The sequence below is a fragment of the Pithys albifrons genome, chromosome 1 (genome assembly GCF_047495875.1).
Source record: "Pithys albifrons albifrons isolate INPA30051 chromosome 1, PitAlb_v1, whole genome shotgun sequence".
Taxonomy (NCBI): Eukaryota; Metazoa; Chordata; class Aves; order Passeriformes; family Thamnophilidae; genus Pithys; species Pithys albifrons.
The window spans coordinates 70014964-70037475 of NC_092458.1; the positions used below are offsets into that span (position 1 = coordinate 70014964).

Genomic DNA, 22512 nt, shown 5'->3' on the forward strand with positions numbered 1-22512 from the left:
GAATGGGATTTGTAAATTCATTTCTCACAAATGTGGTAAATTCCAGCAACCAAAGGTGACATACTAACACCAGTAATTTTGGTACACAAATTCAGTATTTCCAAATATTTTAAGTTATGCACAGTGTATTTACCCAGGAATGTAGGATGCTAGGTCTTCTTCAACTAGCTGGCAGTTAACACTAAGCTTTCTCCCATTATCAACAGGGGAATGGAAGAGTTCAACAGATAAGATGTTATCAACAATTTCTGTGAACGAATAATATAAACATAATTAGTGCCAATCAAAGACAGTATAAAAACTATTTGTTATTCTGGAGGTGTAACAAATGGTACTAGAAGACAGAATTTTCTAAAATTACATTTGATACATTAATTCATTCTTAACATCAACAACATGCAGAGGCTTAGCTCTTCAAATACCCATAAAATTCACTTAAAATACAACAATAATTACTAAATAGTTTTGTACAAAAAAACAACTCCTACATTTAATTCCATTTATTAGATGGGTTCCAAACCACCATTCCACAGGGGCTGAAAAATAACGAGCTGCATATGAACAATAAATGATATTGAGAAAAATCCTACTAAGGTATGTATGTGTTATCTGAAACTTTTTGGGGGGTCCAGGGGACGATTTAGAGTGGCAGCATTCACACACTCAACTACCAGTAGTCAGGAAGTGTCAAAAACAGCTAGTACTCATGGAAACAAGATCATCTGAATAAACCAGAATACTTTTATGACCTAATGCTGGTGTGGTCTGTAAAAGACAACATAAACAGAGCTTTTGTCAGAAGTTGTATCTGTTGTGTCTCCTCCAATTAGTTCATGTTTAGATATTCTCACTCCAGGCTACCTTTAGTATGTACGAACATAAGCATTTCAAATAAATTCTATTCAGAATATGAAAGTGCATATTTATACACTTGAGCTGACTTAATAATAAGTAAATAAAAATTAATACACTCTTGATAACTTACCAATAATTAAACACAGCATAAATTTATCTTCAGTCATTTCTTCAAATCTTTTCTTGGCTTCTCTGTTCCACTCATCTGCCCCTTTAAAAGGCTCAATGCAAGCCAGCCTACACCTGATTGCCTGAAGAACAACTCAAAATCAGGCATCTAACATCATATATGTGTCCAGACCATCTCATTACAACGAAATCACAGACTTCATTTTGCTCTCATGCAAGACAGGATGACCTTGGCTTCTGGTTCCACATTACCACTATTTGACAAAGTTTAAAATCATGCCCCTTCCCAGTAGCTGAGTATGAACCTCAAATTCAGATACATTTTTGCTAAAATAGAAAGAGCTTATTTCTCCTTGCCTTTCTTTACAGTTAGGCACAGAACTGATGCAGAGATCAGTAAAGATTACTGTTGAGAGGTGATAAAGAAAGCCTTTCTCCTATTTTGCTTATAATGTAATAATCTTAGATGCTTTGAGTCTGAGTTAACATGACTATATCATTGTAAAAGTCTGAAGGTCAAAACAGAACCATCACAACAGTACCCATGACAGAAAAAAAACTGTCAAATTTTGAACTTTATTAACTAGAAGACATAAGAAGGACACACAAGGAATCTGCTGAGAGTAAAAGAATTTTTGTTTAGCATCTTTGTTGCAAACTTTGGCTCAATTTTAAATTCACTGTGAATGTTACTGTTTCCCCCTTTTTTACTGCACCAAAAATAACACAGGTGAGGGAAAAGGGAGACAAAGGAAATAAAGGTAACAGAAAATGTTTTCTGCAGGTATTCTTGGGCAGTCAGAAATATGAAAGTAAGTCTGACTGACAGATTAACCAAACGTTCAAAGAATGGGCTGTGAGTGACAAAACCAGAACTATATTAAGTACTGCTTATTCCGATCCTGGCCAAAATTTCTGCACCACCCAAGCCCAAGACCTGCAAACTGCTATTAATGGGCTGAAAGAAGTCTAACTTCTCTTAAAACAGCCTCATTCAAAACTCTTCAACAACCAACCTACATTTAAGGCAATGCAGTATATGGGTACGTGTGAAGATTTATCAATGCTTACATGCAACAGGATAAAGCCGCATAAGCAATCTCACTTCTGATACCCTCACCTTCTGAATGTTTACTTTGCAATCCTTTGTTCATTCACATTTCAAAGAATTCTAAATTCTTAAAAATTGCTTTAAAAAGACATACAGACAAAATATATTAAGTCATCACAAACCCTGGCAAAAAGGAAGCTGTTTAATTATTTAAGTTATTTATTTCATAGTGTAAACAACCCTCTATCTTCCTTTTCATTCACTGAGATGCTATTGAGTGTTTAATGCAGGCCAGCACTGACTTACCTTTTCTGGAAAACTCAGAAACTCCTCTTTTACTCTGCGTATGTCTTTATGAGATATATTAGCAGTGTTGCCGTAGTCAACATATTTTACTGTAACTTCTTGACAACTTGGCAGCCCTTCAAGAAAAACAACCCAAGTTACTAGAAAAAAAAGTGATTATCTGACGCAGGTTAAAGCACCAGAATTTCAGAGCAAAACTGAAACATCACACCATATAATCACTCACACAGTATAGTCAGTCAGTATAAAATTTTCACATTTTTATTACCCAATTCAAAATCTGTATTCTTTTAAGAGCCAGCCCTTTGTCACTGAACTGACAGCATTGGCATTTTGGTCCCCTAACAGCTAACCACTTTATGAGACACTGGCATGAATACATGACAAGTAACCATATGAGCATGCAGACATGCTACACTGCCCATACAGGCAACACAGAGGTCAGCAAAAGTACAAGCCCTCTCCATTCCCTTTGGAATTACTACAGGGAATTATTAACTTACACTAGATACACTCACAGGTTGGCCATAATAGCCATACCAGTAGTTCAAACTAACAGTTAGTGAAATATTGTTTAAAATAATTATACCATACAATTCCAATAATATCTAGAAAATTAAGTATACTGCTTCTCTCTGTTTAAAAAGAACAGCTGTATAAACCAGTGTATTAATAGCAGAAGAATCAAAATTAGTGCTGCTGACTTTATGAAACCGTTAGTACCAGAATGCCTAAGGAAAAGAAAGGCTGCTTAATACTGTTTATATTCAGTGTGTGACTCCAATCCAGGAGCACATCCAACCTTGCAACCCAGCATTAAACAATCAGTGCTTCACCTTTTATCTGTGCTCTGTACCAATTCCCATCCTCTTGTTTCGCAATACAGGCTTGGCCTTCAACTGGGCAGAAAATTCCCAAGTTTTCCTCATTCTCATGTTTATATACCTCCTGAATTTTCTTTTGAAGAGATAAAGATTCCAAGCTTTCTCTCTAAAATTGGAAAAAAAAACCAAGCCCAAAACAAAACATAAATAGTAGGCATTTTTTCATGACATTTTTGCTCTTTAAAGGGATAATAGTTTTCTAGTAGTATACTTTCTCATCTACCCCCCAAAGTTAAAAAGTCATTATGAATACATAAAGTGAATTAAAGAGTCTAAATATTGTTGAGTATTGCCCTGCTCAATCGCCATTCTAAACAGTAAAACACACAGAAATTAACCATGTAACATAACATTTTTTGTCCGTTAACCTTCTGTGATTTTAAGAATTCCTGAAATTAATCTAGGATCCCTCTAGGATTGTAGGAATTAATATTACTTGTTAGTTCTAGGAATCCTAACACTGGTGACAAGTGACAGAACTTAATAGAAGTTGTAGCTTGTTTTGTGTGGACTACAAGTAGCTCAACATTAAAACGTTTGCTGAGTTTTATTTAAATATTCTTTATTTTTAAACTTACCAACCAGAGGTAGAAATCACTTGGACTATTAATGTGACAAACTACAACAAAGACTTCTTCTCCTTCTTGCGGAATATTAGGTGGATTGTAGCGCAAGATGGTATTCTTTTCTAACTGACTGGGAGCCTGTAATCTAAACTCAAGGTAAACAAAATGAAATCTGTAATGAATTCACTCAAAATTAACTGAGAAGGAACAGTTTTACATTCATAAAAATCCACCACATGGTCCTATAAAAGTAACTTGATTCATTATACGTGTAGCTTAAACTTGCCCTCTTGCAGCTTGTACAGTTAATTATCTCTATCTTCTCCCATCACAAATGTAACGTGCAGAGAATGATACATGGCAGCTGGCTCCTAAAAAGCTTTTATTTGGGATGCAGTGGTGTACGTTTGAATTGTTAAAGAAAAGGTAAAAGGCGAGATTCTTCTACCCATTGACAACACCATTTTCTTTTAGATTTCCTTTTCCTCACTTGTGAGAAAAAGCCATTACATGAGGAACATAGATGCAGTAATAAAATTATCTGCCACTGCTCCAGCTACTGTAACTAGTTATACTCCAACACAAACAATGACCTTTCAACGTGTGCTTCACTTTGCAAGTATTATTCCATTATCAATTATGGCATAAGAGCATAAACTAAAGGAAAAAACATACCTTGCCAAATCTAAGAAAACTAATGTATCTTGGAGAGACACTGGTACATCACTGCTGATTTCAACAAATGGAGGTTTTCTCAAATCCACAATGAGAACATCATTCTCTTTTCCAAATACTATCATCGAAACAACTTTATTATTTACGATTTCTACAAATTTTCTCTTTGCTTCCTCTCCCCAGCCTTCACTCTGTGTTAGAAAGAAAAAGTCTCCCAAGATGTCAGAGAACATTAAAACAAAAAAAAACAAATAATGATTAAAAATAAAATCAAAGCAAATGAAATACTGAATGCAGACTGTCTAGTCTGTAGCCAGGACAGTACTGGATAAAATACACTTACTAATCCATCACAGAAGAATTCAACTGTATAAAACTGAGTCAAATTAAAGGGCTGCAGTTTCCAGCATGTTTCTTCTGAAGATTCAAGTCTTATTCCCTTTTCATTATTCTGATAAACTACAATTGTCTCTTTCATTTCATGTCTTATACTTCTACTCTACCCATTCATGTTAAAGTTTATTATCTTCTCGTGTCTTTACAAATGTACAGCATGGTTTAATCAATTTATACATTCCTCCTCTCCACAACATCCTGTATGATGTTTTATCTACCTCAAAAAAACCTGACAGAATTTATTCTCTGGGATCAAGTTAATGCATTTCTCATTTGATACTGCAAATCTGTGACTTTTAGGTGTGAAAAAAAATGAAAGCATGTATAAGGAAGGCATTTTACCCACATTTGTGAAAATTGTCCCAGATCATTCCTATTTCAAGTTATTTTAGTCAACATCTCACATTGGTAAAAAAAAACGAAACCCAAACTGACCAGCAATGATACTGTCAGAAATACACAGCTGTACGGGACATAGGGCATTCCCATGTGAATGTGGCAAAAATAAAGCAAGCCTAATAAAAAGTGAATACTGAAGAAAATAATGCTGTGATATGTATCCTTTTCTTTGTAATGGAATACAGACTGATAGCACTTTTCAGTATGTGGCAAAAAATTTTAATGAACAAAAGGACAACCCCTGAAAAGAGTCTCTTAAAAATTCTGAAGCCATTTCTTCTCTGGATGATTTTTGAAAGTTGCTACTTGCATACACTTATCAGGCAGATATGAACTAAAAGTACCAGTTTTGCAATTCATTTCTAAATTTGACAAAAGAACATATCTAAAATAAGAGTAGTGAGATTTCAGCCCAAAATACATATTTGTAAACCTAGAGGTTTTTTAAGAGAGACTGCTATAAGCTTTTATTTGCTTTTCAAAGAAAGCAATGCAACCCATGTGTTTACAGGAGGTAATTTAACTTCATTAAAAAATACAATATACCCTGTACTCTTAAGTCTCATTTTGTTTATAGCAGAATCAGGTAATTTTAAAATACATATTTAAGTTCTTGAATATAAATCTTAAGGAAAAAAGCTCCTGAAATACTTCAAAAGCAGCTTGTACTTACTGCATTTTTGGGAACAATATCCTTCAATGAACACCGTACTGCTAAAGAAGGAACCGCTGCAAGTTGTGTCTCAATGTGCCGATCAGGCTTCCTCACAAACAGACAAATGTCATCGGTTTCGATGGTTTGCAGAGCAGCAGAATCAGGCCTTTCACTGGGATCATATCTAATGTCAATGGGAATAAACGCAGTACTAGATTAAAAGCAAAAACCAAACTCAACACCTAAAAACCCCAGACTTCTAATAAAGGTCATTATTGCAGTAATTGGCATAAAGTTCTATCAATGAAATAGAACTAGAAAGTCTCAATTAAATAAATTTTTCTTTTAAGGAAGAGGACTTGTGTTCTCTTTTACAATGCAAGTCTAAGTTAAATATTTTAATGTATGAAGGCTTGCACACTTTTGTACTTAAATACACTACCACTTTTTCTGTGGCAAACACATAAATAGAGAATACTAGTGTCATTTGGGTATCCAGTTATCTATTTGTGTGAAGGTGAGGAAGGGCTTGTTTCTCAGTAGAGATCTTCTTGAGTAACAACAGTTAAGGACAACAACTGCAGACAAAAACCTCTCTCTGTAAACATACCCTGAGAAAACCAGAACTATGGAACTTCCAAAATCAACCAGGAATACTTTCAGCAATGCAACATCACACACTCTGTATCTTATTGGATCACAAGGCTTCCTCCGACTTTTACTTTCTAGGGGAATTAGTTCCATGATAGTTCCACGGCACCACATTCCAGTTTCCTTATTCTTAATGAAAGTTCTAGCACCTATATGGAAGCGAATAAAAAGGGCTCAATTTAGTACTTTTAATTATTTCACACTCCAACTATTATTACAGTTCTGCATAATATTCCAATGTTCCCATCCTCCACACACATAGTAAAAGTGCTATTGCTAAAACAAAGACAGTAAAAACCATGTCTCAATAGCCACTGGAAACCCCCTCCACATTCATTTACAGTGTCTGTAAGGCTAGTATTAAGAAGTCATTTCTAGCAAACTTTCTCTACCTCTTAGTAAAGTGGCAAAAAAGCATTGATGTATGAGGTTATTAAATACTTGTTATCCGTTTTCCAAACACATTCTAAGAGTGGGCAACATGATCAACACATGGATTAGAAAATTCTAGTTTTTTAGCCTTTCATTTTTACTTCTAGAACAGTGCTATTCAGTGAACTTTAAAAAAAATTCATCTATCCACTAGAAGGGAATGTTGCTTGCATGACAGAAAGCTGTTTTACTGAAGTCATTAAAGAACTAGGCTTGCCATTACAAGCAGTATACTGAACAAGCTATCAGTTAACAATTACCACTTAATGCTAGAAAACGTGAAGTTTACAGCCAGGTGTTTCAACTGCTCCGATTACTCTACACACTCAGTTTGTTGGGGTTGAGAAGAACTGCAGCCTTTTTTTAGTTCTACGTGTTTTGTTCATGGGACTTAATGAAAGCCTATTTTACCAAACAATGTGCACAATGCTTCTCTAAAAAAATCAGTTGTAGATTCCAGAACACATAAGGACTGCTTTACTGTGTAAAGGGGTAGGGGAGGAAGAAAGGAGTTAGGATAATAAGGAATGCATATTGCAAGGTAGAATTTTAAGCTATGTAGACTTTTAAAAATTAACCATTTACCTAGTTCCAAAATGTCTGAAGGCAAGAGATATGAATTCTTATTACAACAGAAGTTTTCCAATTTCTTCTGCAAAGCCAAAGCTTCTTTCCTCTGTGAGTAACTTCGAATATAGAAATGGCATGGATCTATAACATGGCTTACAAACACTAATTCTGTCAAACCTGAGTAAGGCATAAAACAAATTATCAAACACCCTACAAGTGACTCCAGCAGATATTGTCAGATTTACAACTGGGTTTATGTTGCAATCACTCAATCACTGTCACCTCTGCCCCCATCTCTGAACTCTACAGATCCCAGTCAAAGGACTGTAAAGATTATGGCACCTGAAACACTGAGGAGGTAAGTAGGACTGTGCTTCCCAGTTTAGAAAATGCAGTGTCCAGAACAGATGCACTGCACATTTCCAGTGGGTAAGATGATATCTGGATAAAAAGTCTGAATGGCTCAAAGACTTGACCTATAGGTGCACGAACTCCTGTGGATCAACCCTGGTCACTATTTCCAATGATGCGATGAGTCAGCTACCTTGTCATAAGTGTAGAATCATAAAATCATTAAGGCTGGACAAGACCTTTAAGACTCTGAGTGGCTCCTGGACAGCAGCATGGTAGGATCTGCTGGACTTGCTGCAGTATGACAGCAGCTGTCAGTACTGCAGGGTCCAACACTGGAACAAGTACTTCAGATTCAGTCTCCCTAGAGCAACAGGGGGGAAGGATCCCTCCATGGACCTGTTCGCTATACTCTAACTAGTACAGTCCAGGGAAAAACAGACAAGCTGAGGAACCTATCTATTATTCCCAGGTATCACAGGACAACAGCCTGTGAAAAGATTCGGAAAGCTGAGGCAACTGATGGAAAAGAATTCTCCAGGAGCCAGTATCAGAAACTCTGAAAGGGACTGCAACAACCACAGGTCAAAAAGAATCATCATGGAAAAACTGGATACCTGTGAGAAAGTCTTCACTAAGCTAAACAGAGGGATAAAAACCCCGATGCTAGCTCATAGGAACTGAAACAATCATTAAAGAACTGGTAGGAGCAAACTAACTCCAAACACAAATGACATGAAAATAACATCAGGCTTGACAATGGAACATTGAAAGCATCAGGTATTAGGAAACTTGCCTTCCAAGTCATCTTCAAGTATTTCTTCTATTATCACATCAGGCATTTCTTCTTGGTCATCAAGGACAAACATGTCTTGTCCATTATCTTCACTGTATTTGGGGAAAATTTTATTTAGAGACAAATTAATGTAATTCAGTCTGTTTCCAGAAAAGCACAAGTCAAAGCAGAGGTTTTATTAAGAACTTATCACTATGTTAAGAAAAAACCTCCTAAGAGCTGCTAAGAATAAACTGTGCTAAGTTTTTGAATACCAAGGCAAAAAAAATCAGTGACATGTTTCTGAAACTGAAAAAGAACTTGTACAGACAGAGCACATATTCCTGGGCACAGTTCAAGTGCAAGAGCTACCCCTGCTTAGATGATCAGAGACCACAAGGACAAACTATTAGAAAAAAATGTTAATAATGTAGTAAGATGGTTCATGTTAAAAACAAAAGGCATGACAGATGCTTTTGTACTAACAGATAGTCTTTATCGTAATTTGTAGAATTTTCAATTATAGGATGCAATAACCCTTTCCTAACATAATCACTTTTATCTACAACAGCCCTCACAGCAACTCCAGTCCATTTTCTCAAGTTTTTGTCAAAGACCATGGGGGGAAAAATAAAGGGAAATAATAAAATAAAAACAATTACAATTTTAAAAGTAGGAGTTTTATTTTTTTGTTAATCTTAAGTAATTTCTTTTGGCATTTGATGCAATCCGTATTTAGACTGTGAATTGAAAATACCAGAATTTCACTATCTGCTGTTCATTTCAGAGATTTATTTACACTTACCTGAAATAATTTTCATATGCTGAAGGGATAAACATCTGTATTACATGTATTATAAACATGAAGACATGACACTCAGGGACATGGTTTAACAGTTGCCTTGGCAGTGTTAAGTTTACATCATTGGACTCAATGATGCTAAAGGTCTTTTCCAACCTAAGTGGTTCTATGATTGCATCATTAAATGCCAAGCAAAGTTGAAAAAAGCACACAGCATAAAAAAATGTGGATGACTTGAACAGTATAGCAAAATACACATTGGTGAAACACCGGTAAAACCAAAGGACTGAAACACTAATTGGACTAACTGACTCAAGCATCTGAAGTTTCACTTTGATTCAATATACTCTTAGAATTCTGTAAGCATATATAATTTTTTTAATTTCATCTCCAATAAATACCTGACCATTAGAAAAACAGGTAAGTTACTGTACCTATCCTCTTTTATAAGAAAAATAACTTACTTCAGTGTCATTCCCTGTTTAATCTTGCCCAAATCTTCTAGTGAAGATGTAACCTTGTAACTGTTCAGGAACAAGCTCAAGAAGAGAGAACAAGTATCACAGGTGACATGAATACCTAAATCACTCTGACAGTTTCAGATCTATGGTATTTTTCAGCACAGTAAGAGATTAATTACATACTCCAGTTTATTTCTTCCACTCCTATAAAACAACAGATTTGGCTGCTCATTTATCTTCATATTTATACTTCAAAATTCTTATCTTTTGCTTTCTCCCTCATGCACAGAGTACTGCAACTCAGTTTTCACACATAGTTTAGTTAAATAAATTATTCTGCACAGAGAAAGAATTTTATTCCTGAAGAACTAAAGTATAACTAAAGTCCAAAATGTATGTTTCTGTTTATTACACTAATAATTACTTTCTTTACCAATGAAAAGTGGCAAAATCTTCTAAGTACTTCTACATTTAGGCTGAGAGAACTGTAAACAATTTCAATTAAATCCTTAGCTTTGCTGTCCAGTTTTAAAAACTAACAGTTTATGAAAACTGAAGTGTAAACAGTATTGAACAGCCATCTGTTCTTGCCTCCCACTGCCCCTTCAGGAATATACCCATTATTTGTTCTACAACAACCTTTAATGTCTACAGAATGATCCTCAACTTCTATGCACTTCCTAGTTGTGATTTTTTCATCTCTGGTATTATTCTGGAGTGGCACAATTTACCTTTTAAGTATTTTCCCCTTCAAATTCTTCACTTTTGAAAGCTCAGCCTCAATTGGCAACTTTAAGTCATAAATAACCTGAAATTAACAAATACAATTTTAACTACCATTACAGAGAGAACAGATTACACAGACTCCTGTTATCTACAACATGACAAAGCCAGAGCATAACACTTTTACTTTTATGGAAGAAAACTCAAGAGTTTAGCCAATAGCCAGTTCTCAAATTGATCTGCTTACCTTGCTACGACCTAATGGCTGGTATTCTGTAATGTCAGCATGTAAAAAGAAGTAGAAATCAGATATTCTTTTTGTTTTAACAGGAAGAAAGTGACTTCTAAGTAAGAAAACAGCCCTAGGGAAGATGGTGGTGGCTGCCAGTTCCCCAAAAAAACACAAACCCAAAAATCAAACTGGGTAAGATGGAAGCAAATGACACAAAAGCAAAAAGGATGGATTCAAGGAAAAAAAGGAGGAATTAGATTTCTTTTCTGGGTCAGATGAGACTCAGTTTGTTCATATGGAAAGTGATGAATGGATGCAGGGAGCATGACTCTGAAAAGCACACTTCTGCAAAGAATGACAAGACCAATTATTAATTCTTTTTCTCAACACCAGGGATATAAAGGCTCCAAATGAAATAACTGGGTGGCACACTTTGAAAGAATAGAGGGAGCTATTTTATATACACCTCATTTCAAATAGTAAAATACGGATCTCACTGCCATTACATAAGAATGCATACATATAGTATAATGCACATATACACAGCCATGCACACTGCCACAAGCTTTAAGACATTATTCAAGGAGGTATTACATGAGCTTATGACAGAACGAGATAAGGTTTATTCAGTGTAATGATCCTGATGTATTCTAGTGATTCCGAAATCTTTAACCTTCAACTTCCTATAAGTTCCTAAGTGCCCAGTTTCTTCGATGCTTCCTGCAAGCATCTTTTCCTCTCTATTGTCAGAGACAGGAGACTTCAGAGGATGGACCTTTGGTCTGATACAGCATGGCATGTAGCAAGGGTTTCTATGAACAGCAGGTGAGGAGGAAAAATTAAAGTAAAGGCCTGAGACCAGGAGGATCAGGGGGGCTGTGGCTATTAATTCTGGAGTACTTCCGTGAGAAGGTTCGAGCACTCTGGAATGAAAAAAGGCTTCAGAGACTTCTGAAGTGATGAAAACACCACCATTTCACTGAACAGTAATGCATCAGTTTTCCTTTTTCCCCTGCTCCATCTGCTCTTTCAGACAGCAAACTCTTTAAGACAAGAACCATTATTTTTGCTTCGTATCTGTCACCAGACTAATTTGTGACCAAGACCAAATACAAACTCTGTGTGTCTGCGTAGAGGTGGGATAAGAATACAATACTGCCAAAGTGTCAGTATTGAAGTCAGCAAACCAGCATCACACAAACTTTCAATTTTGAATGTATTCCTTAAAAATAAATTATTAAAAATAAATTATTTCACAGTGCAAGAATGCAACTACCTGAGCGAGATCACACTGGTTTCTTAGAGAATGTGAGAATTTTAATTCCTTTGCAGTCCTAATGGCACCAGTCAAGTGCTTTTTCTTCTGTTCAATGACTTCTTTAGCTTTTGCAATGCTAGCACTGTAGTTGTTGATGTTTTCCATCAAGTCAGCAAAGAATTTCCTCTTCCTGTATTAAAAACACTATTTTTCAGAATTTAATATGCACTCAGCTGCACAGATTCAAACAAACACACAACTACCAGTCATACCACAATGCAAAGTGGATACATCTCACACACAAGATCATCTTCCCCAAACAGTGGAAAGTAGAAGCAAGGGAAATGCACTTGATAATCAGAACAACAAAGTTAAGAGCTCACACTGCAAAGTTAATTTTGTGAAGCATCTTTTTAATCAAATGTTAGAAGCACTCTTCCATTTAAACCTCCTGATATTTCCAAACACATTCAACTGAAAACTAGACAATTGGATTTATAATTCAATCTATTAACACACCAGATCCCCTTCTCAGAGGCTCTTCTGGAAACCTAAGCTTTGACATCTCTCTTTCCCTTATACCTGAAGATACTGTTTTTCAAAAGGAAGTAATAAAGCATCCTCAGGCTTCTATCAGCTTGAAAATTTTCAGAAAGCTAATTGTAAAAAAAAGTTATTCCTCTTGTTGAATTGATTATTCATTAATGAAAGGATTAAAAAAAACCCTCAAAATTCAGCTTTTGAAGAAAATTAACACTGGGACTAATTTTTCTTATTTTTTAAGGGCAGAGGCTGCATAAACTACTGTTTTCCAACCATGCAAAGCAGCTCCAAGATATCACAATGAAAGGGCAAAAACACTGCACAAAAATTAAAGACAGGTATTATGAAATAATGCTGTGAGAGACTAAAATTTTGTTTAGAACTCTTACCTGAATTAGAAACAGTTTCTTGATAAAAACAGCTCATCCATGCATACTATAAAACTAGATTAGTACCTTGAGAGGAGGGTAGTAATAAGTTCAAGACTTCTATCTTCAGCGTCTGTGACTTTATCTCTTTCATGCTTCACTTTCGACTCTAAGTATTCCAGTATCTATTTTGTTCAGTAGGAATAAACATGCATTTATTAGTTCTTAATCATTATTTTATTATTCTCCTGAAGTTGCTTCTTTTAAAATTCGGAACAGAAACAATGAACAATAAGACACTGATCAACACTCCACAGAAAGAGCGACCTTTAAACCACTTGCAACTCATTACAGCCCTTGGTTTTCTTTAAATTCAAGTCAGCTGGCACTGTTTGGAAACTCAACTGAAGCCTTTAGGTCTATGAGGCAACAAACAGATCTTGGGCCAACGGTCTCACTTTGCTTACCTGATATTCAAACAGGGCACCATACACAGACAACTGAGATTTCTACTGGGTTATAAAACTCACTGTGAGCATAAAGGGAAAAAAAACAAAGAAAAAAAGATTTTCCCTCTAACTTACTGTCATTTTTGTCACTACAGTTACATTTAATGAAGAGACTATGGGAAAAGATCTAATTAATGCACCACTGCCACTGCTTTGACAATTCTTGATCTTTGCTGAAAAGCTGTTGCAAGACCACAGCTGTACCTATGAGTCATTTTATTATAGCTACTGAAATGGTACATTTTAACAAGATGCCATTAGTATATGAAATAGGAATTCAACATAGCTCTGCTTAACAGACTGGCCACTGCTACAGAATTAGAAAGGGAGGCTTTAACCCATGCTTACTGGAACTAAGCTTTTGAATCACTACATACTTCTAAACTTGTGTCTCTTACAAATAAAAGGTAGGTAAATGGCCAAGACAGAACTGCAGTATTTTCTACAGCACATTTAATAAGAGTTAAAGTAAAATAATTTTCATTGATGAAGTTCAAAAAAGTTACTCAATAAAACCTATTAACAGCATTATTTGGTATTTTGGGATTCTTCCTATGTTTTACAGTGCATAAAAATGTATTATTTGACTGGTTTTGCATATCCTGTCCATTAAATTTTTTATTCCTGTTCCCCATGTAATTTCTTTTCCACCTTTAAATCCAGAAAGAGGCACAGTAGAACTACAGAGTTAACACAGTTGCCAACGCAAAAACAAATGCTGAGCTCTCCCCTGACCCAAGGAAACACAAACTTAGTATTTAAAGACTAGCTTCCATATGATTCTGGTAAGTATTTGTATTGAGTTATTAACTTTAAATTATCTTGTATACTCCTCTACAAACTATTCCTCCAGGCTACAGCCTGGAATTTAAGGCTGTATATATACACAAAAATACCATAAACAGTAAGTTGAAGGACAAAAGATATCAAAACAAAGGCAGTAAGAGCACATTTAAATGGTACACTAATGTGCCGAGTACTCATAACAAATACCTTCAATCAAGAACAGGATTTACTCCTTTGTGATTTACTTAACTGATTTTTCACCCACCTTGTCTGCTTCACGGAAGTGGCCGAGATTACAGACAGCTGTGCACAGAGCTTCCTCAACATCCTGGCCACTGCTGTTCTCCTGAGAAAAGATTGGCCAATGAACACAAAGTTCGACTAAAAAACAAGATGGTCTATAACCATTTGCCACTCTGAGAGAGGCACTTGAGGTGCATAAGACCAAGCAGCTCCATAGAGGCCAACGAGCCCAAAATACTTAGCTCACCTGAACTTCTCTGAGAACATTTACAGTGTGGTATTTCTGGAACAGATTCTAGATTTCTTTTTAAAATACACACAATTTATTTGCACACACACACACACACACACAAATCAAATGAAAAGAATACATGAAGGAAAAGTAAAATAAAGTTACTAATACAGAGGAAAGAAAATAGGGAAGATTGAAAAATGGGAACACTGCAGCTTAGAAAAAAAATATTTAGGACTATCACTTGGGGAAAACAAAAAACATAGTAAGCTCCCAGTATGAGGCTGATGTGAAAAAAAAAATTCTAAACTTTAATGGACTATGACAAAACTACTTAAGAAACCACAACAGACATTTCCAAGTTATGATTCCTTCAAAATCAGTGTATAGGACCATCTCCACAGAAAAAAACCAAGACTGGTACTGGATGTATCGTTCCTTTCCATTTTACTCTGTCACTTTAAAATATCCACATTAGTTCCCCTGGCCTAAACCTTCACAAACCTCATTCAGGTTAGGAAATTTAATAGAATGTTTAAGGAAAGATCCATTTGTCCAACGACCTTTTTACACCAAATTATTGCTATAATGATGTGGGCATGAGCCTTGCAGCCATCTCAAAACTAAAACCTAATTAAGTCCCAAACCCAAATACTGTGAGGCCTGGGGTGTCTTAAGAAAAACTAAATTCAAAATACACAGTTTCACAGCCAGCTGAATAGAACACTTTTCATCTGTGATCTTGTTTGGAAGTTTGAGCTGCACTCATTTTATCAAGGTATTTTATTAACACTGCAGCTGCACATCAGTTCTACAGTAAGATGGAGTAACAGCATGTAACTTTTAAGGCTGCAGCGTTTCATGTTTTAAGAAGCTCAGTATTAACCAAAACAGTAAGTGAGACTATAAGGAAATCCCGTGTTAACACACCATGTCTGCTGTTGGAGCTAGAGCTGGTTCATCCCTCAGGTCACCATTTGAAGAAAACACGTGATGAACATTTTTCTTTTCAGTATTCTGACTGAAGGGCCTGCAAAACAAAAATTTTCCAAGGAAAAACCCTATGAATTTTAAATAAAATATCAAACTTTCTACAAATACTTTACATGCATAAGTAGTTCAAAATTTATCACTAAATACATACATATACATATTTTTGAAACAGTGAAATTCACACTGTGATAGGCAGCAGATACCTCTTTTTTCAAAAAATGCCTTTCTACTAAAATGCTCTTAAAAGTAACTTTTTCATTTGACAATTTTTGCAAGGCCTAATAAACAAAACCTTAGTAGCTGGTAGATGATTCTCATCCTCAGTGAGAGTAAATGTATGACTATTAACATTCCAGGATTCATTTTTCATCTGTTGCCCAAATATTATCTTTCCAGATACTGATTATGCTGTTAAAACCTTTAGGATGCATGAGACATGATACCAAAACCATCTACTGGCAACCTGTTAGGAAGGCTATTAAATTCTGTTGTATGATCACCTAGACTTGCTTTTCTGTAGCAGCTGACAAGACTCTTCACAAAACCAAATAAACCAGGCTTTTTCCAGGAAGGAGGCACTGAGTTGTTCTTCCTGTGGTCAGTTTGTTCACTCTGACAGACTGTAAGAGAATCTGGAAAATACTGCTGCAGAAATGGACAGCTATACATGAAACCTTTAGTTTCTATTCCACTTGGGGCAAGGTTAGCAATGCATGTTACATGTGCCAAACTCGGAAGACAAATTTCCTACATCTTCCTTTCAGAACATGTCCCTTATGTAGCAGATCTGAACAAATTATCTGGGACTGTTCTTTTTTGTATGAACATTAATCAGCAGCAGATGGGGGAAAAGAAGCACTTCAGTGGTACAGCCCTTCCCACCACAGCCTGGCATTTCAGCAGATCTCTGAACCCTTACCAGGTATTTACCACAGTGCTTAAAGATTTCCCACATTTTCAAGCCAAACTAATTTGTTTCTTGTTGCCTCTCAATGAAACCGTATTTACTCAATGTGTTCCCACAGTACTAGGCCAACCATACTGAGAACACATGGGTAAAGTTTAAAAAACACATTAAAAGTCAGCCCTACAGAAATGTCTGGAAATGCTTACTTGCTCAAGTCCTCCTCCAGTCTGATCTGACACATAAGAATGTGAAAAAGGTTTACCTTGCTGGTCTTTCTGAGTTGCCACCACAAAGATCAAATTGAATGTAAGTTCTGGTCTAAAATCAGAGGCAAAAAGGAAAAAGCAAGTTCAAATACCGGGTTACAGCCAAGTTCCAGGAAAGTGTTCTATAAACCTGTTTTCATCTGCAGTACATCAATTAGATCAAGCTTCAAAGAAACTGCTGTTGAATTGTGCAAGGGGAAGTCCAAGGAAAGAGTTTCCAAGCAGAAGTTCTGTAGCCATTGGTGCATCTTTGTGATAATCAAAAAGCACTCCTAGCAAAAGGAATCTCAGTTTCCTGTTTTCACGTAGTATTTTTCCCCCTAATTATGCAAAATTTGCATTATATTGCACTACCAAAAGACTCTACAACTTAAGTTTTTCATCAAGGTTTAATTGCAAGGCTGAAATGCCAGATTCGACTTACCTGTATTTTGCAACAAAATGCTAAATCTGAATTTTGTAGGACAAAAAAAACATCTGGCCACACTTTAGCTTTAGCATAAACTTAAACAAAAAGCACTTAGTGCTTGTCCAAAATAAAGATTTCTATGGAAAAAATGGTGTTAGCGTGTCATAACACAGAATAGTCACACACAGAACATTTTTTTTAAATGCAGAAAGAGAGGTGTCTTCATAACTCAAAATGTACATATACATCAGCTTCTTTTTTGTACACTGTGTACAGATCAGAGGATGGAACAGAGATGGCAACATGAGGCATTAATGAGACTAAAACCAGGCTTTGGACATCTCACGTGCACTGCACAGCAACAGTGCACAATGAGAAATGCTGGGCAAGTAGGTAGTCATATAAAGTGCAGGCCCTTAGTTCAGAGGGGACTGCGCTTGCTTTAATTCCTCTCAGTGAAAACGTCCAAGATCCTTTAACATCACTATCTAATACCACCACAGTGACTAAGGAACAGAACCTTTAGATCAACTTACTTCCGTAGAAGAGAAACAAAAAAAATCAGTATCTTCATCCTTCACGTCACCACACAATGCTGTAAAAGCAAGCACAGAAAACACTCCTGTAGGGCATCCTTAATCCATGAGACAACAGGAACACACGATCACCAGAGCAGTCTTCTAGACAGTATTTATCAAGTCAAGAAGAATTAGAACACTGACTTTTTTAATGACAGAATTCGAAAGCTGGGAATATAACATATAGAAATTATAAACAGATACAGAAATTATCTGGGAATTATAAAGCCTGACTTGCATGTAATGATTAGGGTATTATCTGCATCATTAGCTATATTATGTTGCTACTACATTAAGGACAAGATAAACACTTAACATGCAAAAAGGCAAAAGAAACCACACATTTAAAAAATGTACCTTAAATACAGGCAAAAGAATTGTTTCACAAAGCACTCATAAATATGTATTTGATACATTTTTGCAGCTCTTGGAAAAAAGCTACTCATGTAGAAAACACCAGAAAAATGAGGTTTCTTTCAGAATAAACTCAACAATAGCTTTGTCAAGAAAACAGTAGGAGAGGAAGCAAAAGGCATTGAATCTTCTTCCTAACTACTGGAAACACATTAAATAAACAATGTGCTAATCCAATGTGCCAGCCCATCTACTGTCCTTAACAGACCATATAAAATACAAAAGTGTGCACACAAAAACACCTGCTGGAAATACAGGATCCAAAAGCCTCACCTTTCATATTCAAAGCTTTTGACATATCACACAAATCACCGTTTCTCTGATTTGGTTCTGCAAAATCCTCTTCTAGCAGCTTAGGAGATGCCTTCAGAGGTAAAAGTGAAAGTTTCAGATCATCAAGGACACCAACGAGAGAAATGAATGCTGACTTTCAGCTCTCTTAGAACTAAGCTTGCCCACTTTTGCCAAATGACATTACAAAGAAGGTGCAGTTAAGCAAACACCCACACCCCCCCACCCTGACACAACAAAAAACTTGTTCTCATCTGTTAACTTGAAATGTACTTCAGCACGATCATACTGAATTCAACATACATAAACGCGGTACTACAACTTTTCCATATACAGAATTCCAGGCAAGTAGAACTAGCATTAATGAGTTGTTACACAATCAATTTTAGTCTCATTCATAGTTGTTAAACTGAAAACATACTGAATAGATCAACAGAGATTTAATTACTTGTAAAAAATACATACAGATCCCTGCCATATAGGAGTAGCGTAATAACTCAGTATCAAGAAGTTACATTTAAGATGTCTTTCCATGATGCTAAAACTGTTCACAAACCCTGTATTTTACTCAAATACACATAAAAATGGACTCGCAACACTGCAGAATACAAGCATTATTTTCTATATTTCCTCAATTCTATTTCCTGATCATAAAACTCAGAACTTTTAAAGCCATTAATCTCAAAAAGTTATATACCTCACAGCTTTCATTTTTTTTCTGTTAAGTTCCTTATTACTGCCATCCAGTAAGGAGATCCCTTTGTTTTTACTCATGGGGTCTGACTTTGGGAGGAGAGAAAAAAAAAGCTATCAATTCTCTACAACATAACCTTGTTCATCACTCGACCCAACATTACAAATTCACATCACTTTGCAAGGTACAAAACGAAAGCAATGAACACAAAAACCATACAAGGCACCCACCTACTTTTTCCTTGAAAAGCAAATCTTTGAAGTGCGACAAAGCAGCGCCCGATTTGCGCTCCCCACCACTCCACCCCAATCTTCCCACCGATGGTTTTCAAACCTCTTTCCCGATCCAGCCCTCTCCCCAAGATGCTCTCTCCTTACTGCAGCCTGTCCACGCTGTGGCATCACGCCCTGCTCAATCCTCCCCGTGTGCTGACCCACCGCCCTTCTCTCAGCAATGCTACGCGGCCCCTTGGCTCCCCTTCCAAATTCGCTTTTACCCCACACCCTCCCCGCTCTACCCACTTTGTCCCATCGTCCCGCGCTCCCACCCCACCCTTTCGGCTCTTGTTTGGGCGGTTTTTTATTGTTGTTTGGCTGGGGGTTTGTTCTCGCAGTGCTACTCCATGACACGTGCTCTTCCCTGCTCCCGCCCGCGGCGCCCCACGCACCGCTGCCGCAGGTGTGTGCCGGAGCGCACGTGTGTATCTGAGCGCAGGTGCGTGTGCCGGGCAGGGGCGCTCCGGGCTCGGCGGGACAAGCCGTGCCGTATTCGAGTTCCCCTCACCGAGGGCGGACAGGCAGTGGCGGCAGCACCACCCCTCACTCTGCCCCGCGGAGTCGCTGCGCGCCAAACTGCCGCCCAATCGCGGAGCTTTTCAGCGCCGCCTCAGCCAATCACGGCCGGGTGCGTCAGGGGCACACGGCGGGACCCACCCCCACCCCTTTCGCGCCGCGCCCGGGAGCGGCGTCTGCCCTAGGGATGGGATCGCGCTCCCTGGACGTAGTGCTGCAACGAACCAGCAGCCAAGTGCCACCCAGCTGCTCGCTCGCTCCCCCAACACCGAGATCGGGTAGAGAAGCCGGAGAGTAAAAGCCAGAAAGCTCATGCACTGAGATGCAGTATAACAGGGAAAGCAAAGCCGCGCGCACAAGCAAAGCAAGGCAAAGCAAGGAATTAATTCAGTGCTTCTCATGAGCAGGCAGGTGTTCAGCTATTTTGAGGAGGGCAGGGCCCAATGACACGCAGTGGTTACTGGGGAAGACCCATGCCATCACCCCAAACGACCCCTTCTTCATCCTTCTGTGAGAAAAATCTCAGGTTTTTAACCTATTTCCGATGACAGAATGGAATTAAATTAACAAAGCAAAGATTCAATAAATTGCACGTGAACATTACCTCAACCAGCAACAGTAGCTAGAGAGACCCCACCCAGGAAGCCGTGGCTCACTAGGTTTATACTCTCTTGACGCCCCTACGTCCCCTGGGTAGCCCAACCTTTTTCTTCCTTTTTTGTCTTCAGTCACTGGGATTGGATGTTGCCACCTCGGGTTCTTGACACTCTATTGGTCTTCTTTTTATGGTCAATTTTTTACTGTGCAATCATCTCTGATTGGTCATGATGCTCTCTCACCCAACCGGTCCCTGTCACCTTCAAACCTCCCCTAGCAGCAGCCCCTGAATGGTTCTGCGACCTTTACAGCCCTTCCGACTTGCCTTGCTCACTTGACACCCCACAGTAAAAATCCCTCAAATCCCATAACTTTAATAGAAATCTATTAACTTGAATATTAATTAAGAAAGGTTTAACAATTAATGATACAACAATCAATTAGTGAAATTAGCGAAATTAACATTTCATTTCCCTTGCTTGTAACAAATCCCTCTGTCAAATTATTCCCTACACTTCTTTCCCCCTGCTTTACATACTGCTCTCGCTGTCATCTGGTCTGGAATATCCCTTTGGTCACCTGGGGTCACCTATCCTGGCTGTGTCTCTTCCCAGCCTCCCCTGTCTCCTTACCAGCATGGCAGCACAAAAAGCCTGAACTGCCAAACCACTGCTCAACCATAACAAAAACATTTCTATACCATCAACATTCTGTTCAGCACAAATCTGAAACAGCCCCATAGCAGCCATACTGGTGAAGGAAATCAACTCTACTCCAGCCAAAACCAGCACACTGGATTAGGAGCCATTTGAGCTTACTTTATTCTACCTGCATTTTCATTACTTGCACAGCAAGTAAGAGATGTTTTTTTGCAGTATTTTACTCCTTGTTTTTGGTTGTCATAATACTCTCTAGCTATCTGTTTAATCACCACTAGTAAAAAACAGTTAAGTTTTAAAATTAGCAATACATTGATTTTCCCCAGCTGATGCCCAGGTGTTAGAAAAATAAATTCCTTGTTTGTAGAATTGCCTTGTTAAGGTTGAGGGCTGGATACACTTCAATGATCTCAGACCCATGGGGAGGTTGCCAAAACTTGGGAAGGGTGGGCACAGGGAATGCAGAATTCACAAGTCACAAGGACACTTGGCAGAACTCCCCAAATGAGGATGAGACTAATAAAGCCCACTTAGCAACTGTGCAGGAATCAGCTGCAACTGGGAAAAAGGTAATTTCAGCAGAGGGACATTAGGACCCCAACTCAGGGCCCACTGATTCATGAAACCCACTGACTCAAGAAGAGAGTGACTGAGAAGAGAGAGAGTCACTTAACCAGTAGAAGGCAGAATGCCAATCAGTAAGACAGCTATGTACCTTGTAGCCAATAAACCATGAACTCTTTGTCTGCTGAACTGTATAAATGGTGTAAAGTGTTGATGGTGGCAGTGCAGCCTTTTGATGGTTAGCACCCAGCTCCCTGCTTTGCACAGACTGGACTGAAGAAACAGAGATACCTCATCTCGGTGTGTAAATCAGTGCTGCACGTCAGGCAGTAGCCTACATTTGGGACAACACTGCAACTTTTAGACCCTTGCCAAATCATGAACTAAGCCAGCTTTCCAAGAGTCAATTTTACTAACAAAATCCAAGTCATCCATGTTTTGCACTGGTAACACTGGGATCTAACCTGCACCTATAATTTTAAATGTACTAAGCGAGT

At 37.7% G+C, this 22512-nt stretch overlaps 1 protein-coding gene across 1 annotated transcript in view; it reads right to left on the reverse strand.

The window, feature by feature from the left end:
* RNF17 (ring finger protein 17) overlaps positions 1 to 19484 on the reverse strand; it is a 37719-nt gene extending 18235 nt beyond the window's left edge. Inside the window, exons 1-20 of the mRNA XM_071568439.1 lie at positions 19413 to 19484; positions 18693 to 18783; positions 17964 to 18022; positions 17015 to 17070; positions 15783 to 15882; positions 14643 to 14723; positions 13170 to 13267; positions 12190 to 12361; positions 10690 to 10766; positions 9962 to 10036; positions 8717 to 8808; positions 7585 to 7746; positions 6527 to 6716; positions 5935 to 6100; positions 4463 to 4657; positions 3804 to 3941; positions 3178 to 3331; positions 2342 to 2457; positions 986 to 1106; positions 134 to 248 (exon numbers count right to left, since the gene is read on the reverse strand). Coding sequence (XP_071424540.1) covers positions 134 to 248; positions 986 to 1106; positions 2342 to 2457; positions 3178 to 3331; positions 3804 to 3941; positions 4463 to 4657; positions 5935 to 6100; positions 6527 to 6716; positions 7585 to 7746; positions 8717 to 8808; positions 9962 to 10036; positions 10690 to 10766; positions 12190 to 12361; positions 13170 to 13267; positions 14643 to 14723; positions 15783 to 15882; positions 17015 to 17070; positions 17964 to 18022; positions 18693 to 18783; positions 19413 to 19484 — 2330 coding nt within the window. The remainder of the gene's footprint in view (positions 1 to 133; positions 249 to 985; positions 1107 to 2341; positions 2458 to 3177; positions 3332 to 3803; positions 3942 to 4462; positions 4658 to 5934; positions 6101 to 6526; positions 6717 to 7584; positions 7747 to 8716; positions 8809 to 9961; positions 10037 to 10689; positions 10767 to 12189; positions 12362 to 13169; positions 13268 to 14642; positions 14724 to 15782; positions 15883 to 17014; positions 17071 to 17963; positions 18023 to 18692; positions 18784 to 19412) is intronic.
* Between the last annotated feature and the right edge of the window lie 3028 nt (positions 19485 to 22512).